This window comes from Helianthus annuus, chromosome 11 (assembly GCF_002127325.2).
Source record: "Helianthus annuus cultivar XRQ/B chromosome 11, HanXRQr2.0-SUNRISE, whole genome shotgun sequence".
Lineage (NCBI taxonomy): Eukaryota > Viridiplantae > Streptophyta > Magnoliopsida > Asterales > Asteraceae > Helianthus > Helianthus annuus.
This window is the reverse complement of record NC_035443.2, coordinates 103,058,175-103,066,384: the sequence shown is the minus strand read 5'-3', so window position 1 is coordinate 103,066,384 and position 8,210 is coordinate 103,058,175. Positions and strand designations below refer to the sequence as shown.

The window sequence follows — 8,210 nt, the reverse complement described above, 5'->3', positions numbered from 1 at the left end:
ACACATTGCTTTACATTACATTTCATGCTATGTATGCCCATTGTGTGCGTACTTAGTACAATTGTTTACATCACATGCCTTCATTTTGGTATGACATTTGGTTTGTTTAACATGGAACAATACATTCATTAACATTGATCACGCCATTCGTTAGTAGGTAGTGGTACCATAGGAATTGACAACTCCCGTTCCTGAAATCCTGGGTTTGTTTGGATTGGAAGGAATGACCGAATTCGATATACATAACTTAGATAAACCTTTAATTTGTTTAAGGGTTTATCGCCACAGTCTCAAGGCTTGGATGTATGCATATTTCACAATACCGTATAAATGTTTATATCAGTAGAGCATGCATTGTTCCACAAAACATAACGTTGATTTAAACCATGTTTTACTTCAACACCTTGTTTTGTGCATTTTACATATGGTTTAGTTGATACATCTCACTTACCATACAAGATATATTTTGGGTACACATTACATGATCTACATTAAACATAAACATTTTGACATTGATATACATACTTGGTGGTTTACATTGAACATAGACATTTCGATATGGTTTACACAATAACACTTGACAATTGATTTATACATGAGCAATTTACGTGGTGGTTGGTTTGGGTAAATGGTTGGAGTAACGGGGCGTATGTAATGTGATACAAACATGGTGGATACGCCGCCGGTACTTCCTATATATAAATGCTTGTATAATATTACATATCGTAGCGTTATCTAAGTCATTTCGGTTTAGACACGTTACATTTTACACAAATAACATACTCTTCACAAGACATTATTTTTACAAACAACTTATCTTATTCAACTCATTTTACTTGGTTACTCGTTTAACCTTACACTTATCTATACATATCATCTGATATTATCGTTTTTCAAATGGTTTACAAAGCAAGACAAATTACAAGGTTCATGACATACTGTTATTAAACGTTTCTTTAAACTCAAGTCATGAATCCCATTTTCACAAAATCTATGTATCTCACAGGCATTTTTATGCTGACGTACCTACTTTCACATGTGTTTTCAGGAGTTGTTCCATAGGATGATGATCATGACACTAGGGCGGACCTGTGCCTTAGAGACTAAAAATGAAGATAGACTTAGTTAATTATGTTATAAACTCTTTGTTTCATGTTTGAAGACAATGTATCACGTTTGTTGATAAATATGGCAAGAACGGAATAACCGGCTGTTTTCCAACATTCACAGGAAGGAAGAGACGGTGGCACAGATTATTTTGGATATGGTGCGGCTTCGTATAATGAGTTTCAAGATCGGACGTCACGGGAATTATAGGAAGCTTTTGGAAACCTGGGGAGTAAGAGAAGACGAACCGGGCTTATTGCGAGTCTAGTTTGCTAGTGTTTGCAGTTAGTTAGTTTTTTTTCGGGTTGTTTTGTTTGTTTGGGCCGCTTGTGAGTTGTTTGTTTTGTGTTGCCTAGGCTTGGCCTGTCAAGCCTAGTAGTGTGTGTCAAACTCTTGTCGCACCCTGTTCTTTGATTCTTTATAAAATTCACCGGGGTAACCCTTTACCCGAAAAAAAATGTAACTTTAATTTCCATGGTTATGAAACAATTAATTCTGTCCACAACACTCCCCGGCGTTTCCGCCGCGGTTGCACGTTATACGCGGCCGGGGTGTGACAAATGGTCAAGAACCAACAAAACAAAATCGTTTAGTTCTTCACTACTCGTACAGGAACGCCTCTCTTTCTGTATGGGGGAATCCTTTATTCTCGATCAAGATGCCTCAACTGGATAAATTCACTTATTTCTTTTGCTTTGCTATTTTACCTCTTTTCACAATTCTACTCGGACGTTTTCTAGGACCGGGCTGCCTCGGGATTTCCACCCTATTTACTTTCCTTTTTTTTTTGTTAGTTACCCTCATCCTGGTTTATCGAATGAGAGTTTTTTTTGGGTAAAGGGTTACACCAGTGATTCTATTAAAACAATCCCAATAAAGTACAAGTAGTGAGGATGAGTTCCACACTAATTCATATACAGGACATGCCCCGTATATGTAAACAAAATAAAAACCAAAAATCTAAGACAACCCATAACCTAGCCTACATTACATCATGAAAAACAAAGTAGGCAAAACCAACACACGAAACCAACAATAACGACTCAACCTCCATCATCAAATATGAAGTTGCCACAAACCGGCAAACCCTTGACTCGAATCACATGTCTAGCCATTGGAGCCCTTCGTGGATGTGTTGCTTGTCCGTGCTCTAGAAGATGAAGGATGTGTTCTCGAAGTCATAAATTCATTAGTTTCATTGTAGACTTCCTCAACCTCCTCCTCATCTGAATCTAGCTTGTCATTAATCTGCTTGGCCTTCTTTTCTATGCGACCCCCAGTACTACCTCCCTGACCACCATAATCATCCTTAAGGACATCAAAGGGGTTTGACGTTGATACCTGATTGTTCATTGGCTTCCTCAAGGATGAAATTGGTTTAGGGTTTACAACTGGCCTGTACACTACCTTAGGCTTCTGATTTTTCATAAGAATATGAAGACCTTGGTTAGTAGCTTTCCTCTTCTTTGCACCCACAACCTGAAAATCATCAATTTTCTTTCCAGAATCCCCACTCGAAACAACCTGAGGGCTCTTTGGGCACGAGTTATCTTCATGACCAAACACGCAACAAGATGAGCACCTTAAAGGCTCCCAATCATATTCGATTTTTACCTCCACCATTGAATGGCCATTACCCTCTAAAGATGGGATTGCAACAGTAACATTCCTCTTTAACTCAGCCCCGGCTTGAATTTCAATGAGAGCTCTAGCATAACTGCTTCTTCCCCATGACTCAGCACACATTGTAGCAGTGCACGAATCTAGCATCTTAGGCACCCCTATCTTAGAAGCGAGCAAGCTAAGACCATCCTCAGTATATGCTGCTAACGGCACTTCATGCATCTTAACCCAAACTGGGATAGCCTTTATATCTTCTTTTTCCAACTTGACAGAGGCAGACCACTCCTTCAAAATTATCGGAACATTTCTAATCATCCAAGGTCCATCCTCCACCAATTTATCCATCCCTTCCTTTGTTTTGAATTTAAAGAAAAAGAACCCATTTGCATTCATCATTAGTCTAGAGAGACCATATTTAACCCAATTGTTCTTTGCAAAATAATCCACCACAGGAAAAGCCAGCCGTTTGCCCTGAAAAGCCAGCCGTTTGCAAAATTATCGAATGAGAGTTTCGAAGACAAAGAAGAGTTCTTTTCTTTTCTTCGTAATTCTCATTCTAATCTACGTACTAGCTACTTTCTCTAGGTCTTTTTTCATTTTTATGCTGGCAAGAATGCCAAGTGTATTCGTTTGCAAAGTCTCCTCCGAAAGTGGAGATGCGACGAGTCTTCCCCCTTTGGGATCTTCCGAAAGCAGTGAATCGTTAGCTACGTTTAGAGCCGAAATAGTAGGCGAGAACGAGGCAGAAATTTTTACTCGCATACGCAATCTTGAGCCCCAGGATTACTACAACCTTCCACGACGAAACAAGCGGCCTATTTCAGCCTATTCAGGTTTCATTATGGTAGTATACCTCTTTTTGATTCCTCAATAGAGCTAATCTTTTTAGTTGCGCCTTTATTGGACTTTGTTTATTAGATTAGGCTCTATAAACTACATAATTGGATGCATAAGTTAGAGAATCGTTCATGATGTGACAATGCCGACAGAAAGAGGATCTCGCAGAAAGTTTCCACCTTTCTGTCCAGCTGAAAAATGGAATGCAATAGTCTAAGATGCTTAATAGCTCCAACAAGCGCGAAAGCCGTTGCTTCTTGCTTTCGAGCCCAAGCCTACGTTTGCTTAGTAAGGTTGCTTCTTTTTATATCTCCTCAAAAAAGTAAAGGCGCGTTAGCGCTTTTTATTTATTTTCTTTTTCAATAAGGGGCGGAGCTTGAAGAAGCGAGTCTATCAGAGAAAAAAGTGCTAGTTGTAGCGCGCTAGTGCACATTTGACTAAAAACATGGAAAGTCAAGGCTCTGGGCAACGAGTGGGAGGGAGCCTTGACTTGAAGCATTGTACAAGTGCTTAAGGCTCCTTCGGACCATGGGCACAACTATCATATAAGGCAAGGCTTGGAAGCAAGCTACCAGCGCCTATCGGCGGGAACTAAGCTTGTCTTGGTTAGTAGCGCCCGCCCATTCTGTCTCGCCTGCCCGCCGACCCATGAATTCTTCAGAGCGGGCTGGCAGGCCGGGCGTACGGGAACCGTTGAAGAAGTGCCTCAACGTGCTGCAGCCGCTACTTCTCCTCCTTTTATGCAATTATGAATTACACTTAACTTTATCGATTCCAAGGCAACTTATCCTTTTGGAGCTGACGTAACAAACTACGCGATCCCCCCAATGAAGCCAACATAAATCCGATCCGAATAAAGAAAATAAAAGGCAGTTTCATTATGGTAGTATACCAATCACCTGTTCTGGAACTGGAAGTTCCAATCGGAGCATATAGATCCGTAAATGGATTTGTATGTATTGCCACTTCATTCGTGTTTGTCGTTTCTTGAAAGTATCTTTTTTCTTGGAACATGGTCAACCAAAAATTCTTATGTTCGTGATTCTTCATCCACCGATGCAGAAAATGCTCCAGTTTTCCATTCTCATATGAGGCCGGAAAGTTTATTGGTAACAGGTCGACACGAAGTGATTCATCATCCTCAAACATGAGCCGATCGTTAGTTAGGGACAGTTTATAGATCAGAAAATTCCCACAAATTGAATTAAAAGTGGGTCCATGTAAATAATCGAGACCTTGCAAACAACAACGCTCCTTCCCTATATGGAGTTCGGAACCCAAAGGCAATCGTTGAGTGAACTGTATCTTCTTTGTGTTAGTTAACCTAAGCCGCACCCTTACTGCTGGGATGGGGCTCGGCCCCCGAACCGTACATGGGACGAGTTTCTGCCTCATACAGCTCGGACCGAAACCCGGGGGAAGTTTAGGAGAGATGGAGAGAGCCAGCAGCTGACAATCGGGGTGGGGATAAGCTTCCTTCTTCACAAGCTTATCCCTCCCAAAAAACCTACCCGAGAGCGCTTCCCTTTTTTCTATTCCATCTCATTCCATTCCAGGACAGGCGGCTAATACTAATCTAATAAATGAAGTAGTCCTCGTCTGACCAATCGGCTCGGACACCGGACCACCCGTGCCCGCCCATTTTGTCTCGCCCTAAATGGAATCCCTTAGTTACGTTGCGCCCTGACCGAAGTCCCCACGTCCGCTTTTCTCCGCCCGAAACCCAAGAAGTTGGCTTTGCCAACACAACATTAGGGTCGTCTCCTTCATCCTATGCTGACCCCTACCCGGGCTGGCTTTTTAGGAAGCCCGTCCCCACCGTGCTCACGGCCTAGCTGGCCTGCCAGTGGTAGTGGGAATTATCCCGTTCCCTGTTCAAAGACTTGGTTGGATGCGAGATCTACTCCACGAGGAGCGGTACGGACGTAGATGATCACGACCTCTCTTTTCGTACCGCTAGGGATGCTTAACGCCACTTCGCCAACTGCGTTACCTGCGCTTTCGTTTCTCTCAGTGTGGTCAGCACTGGGTGTTTTCCGAGCAGCGAGGCTTACACCCATTCGCATTAGTTCATCCAAAGTTCCTTACCCTTATGCACGAATTATTGAAGAAGCCATCTTCCTATCAAGGTTAAGGAGTCAACTGAGCATCTCAGCGGCGGGATTGAATACCCGGATCGAATCATAGTTCACGTCGCCCACCATGAACAAATAGGAGGCGTGAGCCACAGGTCGCACATAAGCCGCCGGGTCGCACGACAGAAGAACACCCAATATAAAGATGCACACTCCTCCATGTGAAATATTCATCTTCATTGGAGCTTTTTTGTAGTAGTCATGACCAACAGCCATCAGTTGTCAGCTCCTTGGTAAGGTGAGAGCTTCAAGCCCGATTTCTGGTGGCGCACTCCTCACACAAGCAGTACCCGACGAAGGGGAGACGGGTAAAGCTACAGGCCCAAAAACTTCGACCCTTCTTTCTAAATGGAGGTGGCCAGAGCCTCTCATCTTGTCATTTCGTCCTTGCTCATTCCTGTTAGGCCGAAGTCTTTGGCCTTTCCTTCTCCGCGCCCGCTCACGCTTCGCTGACCTATCGCGTGGTAAAGAGAAAAAAGTACGAAAGAATAGTAAACGAAGCACACCGCAGAAAGATTCTAAATATGAGAAATCCCCCTTTTTCGATAAGAAGGAAATGAAGAACAGGAACGAAACGAAATAAGGCCTTTCTAGCTCTAGTTTCGGATGAGCTTCTCTCAAGGATGTCTGGTAATAGAATAGGTTTGCTCGCTATAATGAAGACTCCGCTTTTTGTTCCGTCAGTGGAGCGTATGAATTTCCTGGAATGTAGATAGACCAAAAGAGAGACTGAAGGGATAAGAATAGGAATTATAGTACCATTAGAAGAAGGGGCACATGTGGAAACATCTCTACTGACGAACCATTTCAATAGTACGGGTGCTGTTGTGCCACGAGGCATGACCATGGAAGTAATGAAAAAGAAAAAGTTATGTAGTTGGACCATCTTTTCTATCGGTTCGAGTTTTGCTTCTATAGAGAAGATGAGACGCTCAAAATGAAAGTATTCGCAACGCATACCAAAAGGGTACCAATGAAGCCGACCATTAATGACTAATTGGAAGACCAAGAGCGCAAAAAGAATATCATATTAAGGGAGGGGTAATCCCAACTTCACGCGGAACAGTTCATCTGTGAATGGAATATTCCATAGCATTCGCTTCTGAAAGAATTTGAACTAATTGTGCCGCAGTTGAGCGATTCTGTCCAATCGCTACATAGACACAATACAATGTCGCACTCTCAGAGGTGCTTCTTGACTTCATTTGCTTTCGGTTTAATATGGTATCGATAGCAATAGTTGTTTTTCCAGTTTGTCGGTCTCCGATTATAAGTTCTCGTGACCACGGCCTATAGGAACCAGGTTATCTACTGCTTTTAACCCAGTTTGCATAGGCTTGTGCACAGATTTACGTTCAATAATCCCATGGGGCTTTCACTTCGACACGTCTTCATTCGTGATCGCTTAGAGCCCCTCTTCCATCAATAGGTACTCCCAAGGCGTCGACCACACGCCCTAGCATAGCCTTTCCCGCAGGGACATCCACAATAGAGTCAGTGCGCTTGACAAGATCTCCTTCTTTAATAGCAGTATCACTACCAAAGACAACAATCCCTACATTCTCACTCTCAAGATTCAAGGCTATTCCTTTCACTCCGCTGGCAAATTCAACCATTTCCCCAGCTTGAATCTTGTTCAACCCATAAAAACGTGCAATCCCATCTCCAACTGAGACCACTCGACCATTCTCATCCACTTGAAAATTCATGTAAAAGTTGCTAATTCTACTTTCTAATAGAGTCGTTAGTTCAACAGCTCTCGGAGAGAATTCCATGATTCTACTGATTTTGGATATAAGGGGAAATACCGCTTTCAATTTCAAAGAGCTCTATTTCCGCTATTCTTTTAGATCAGATTCGAGCTTGTACTACTAGAACTAGGAGTTAAGATAGCGCGTGGAACACCAACACAATCCTTTGTTAAATGTCTGCGAGCTCCTTCTTCTTTCGTGAAAGCATACGAGTCGTTATGTTAAGCATTTAATCCTAGTCTTTATGTTCTCTGTGTTAGAGGAGTTAGATGTCCCTCATGTTGAACAGTCTGACATCAAGTTGTTAGGACCTGAGTCGCTATGCGAACACTTAACACAAGACTGAAATCGGGCTAGAGTGGTTTTTGAATCAGTCATCAAGGATCTTAGCCAAACGGTGACCGGCTACGTAAGCACTTTGGGCGCAGGTTGCTCGATCGGACTTGACGAATTGTCATAAAGACATCACTCTGCTTTATATATATATATATATATATATATATATATATATAGCTAACCCCCCTCCCCCCAAGCTAAATGCTAAAAACTAAAACCCCCAAAAAACCTAACCCCCCCTCCCCCCAAAACCTAAACCCCCCTCCCCCACCCCCCAAAAACCTAAACCCCCCCCCCCCACCACAACCCCTAAGCTAAAATGCTAAAAACTAAACCCCCAAAAAACCTAAAAAAATCTAAGAAATTTTTTTAATATTTTTTATGCTCAAATCGCTACTTTTAGTGGCAAAAAAAAAAAAAA

At 42.4% G+C, this 8,210-nt stretch overlaps 1 protein-coding gene and 1 pseudogene across 1 annotated transcript; both read right to left on the bottom strand.

Moving 5' to 3' along the window:
* Positions 1-5,567: 5,567 nt before the first annotated feature.
* Positions 5,568-6,588, bottom strand: LOC118484369 (annotated as a pseudogene).
* Positions 6,589-7,047: 459 nt separating this feature from the next.
* On the bottom strand, positions 7,048-7,821 carry LOC118483716 (ATP synthase subunit alpha, mitochondrial-like). The gene has a single exon (XM_035979237.1). The coding sequence runs from the start codon at positions 7,475-7,477 to the stop codon at positions 7,094-7,096; it is 384 nt and encodes a 127-aa protein (XP_035835130.1). The 5' UTR covers positions 7,478-7,821; the 3' UTR covers positions 7,048-7,093.
* Between the last annotated feature and the right edge of the window lie 389 nt (positions 7,822-8,210).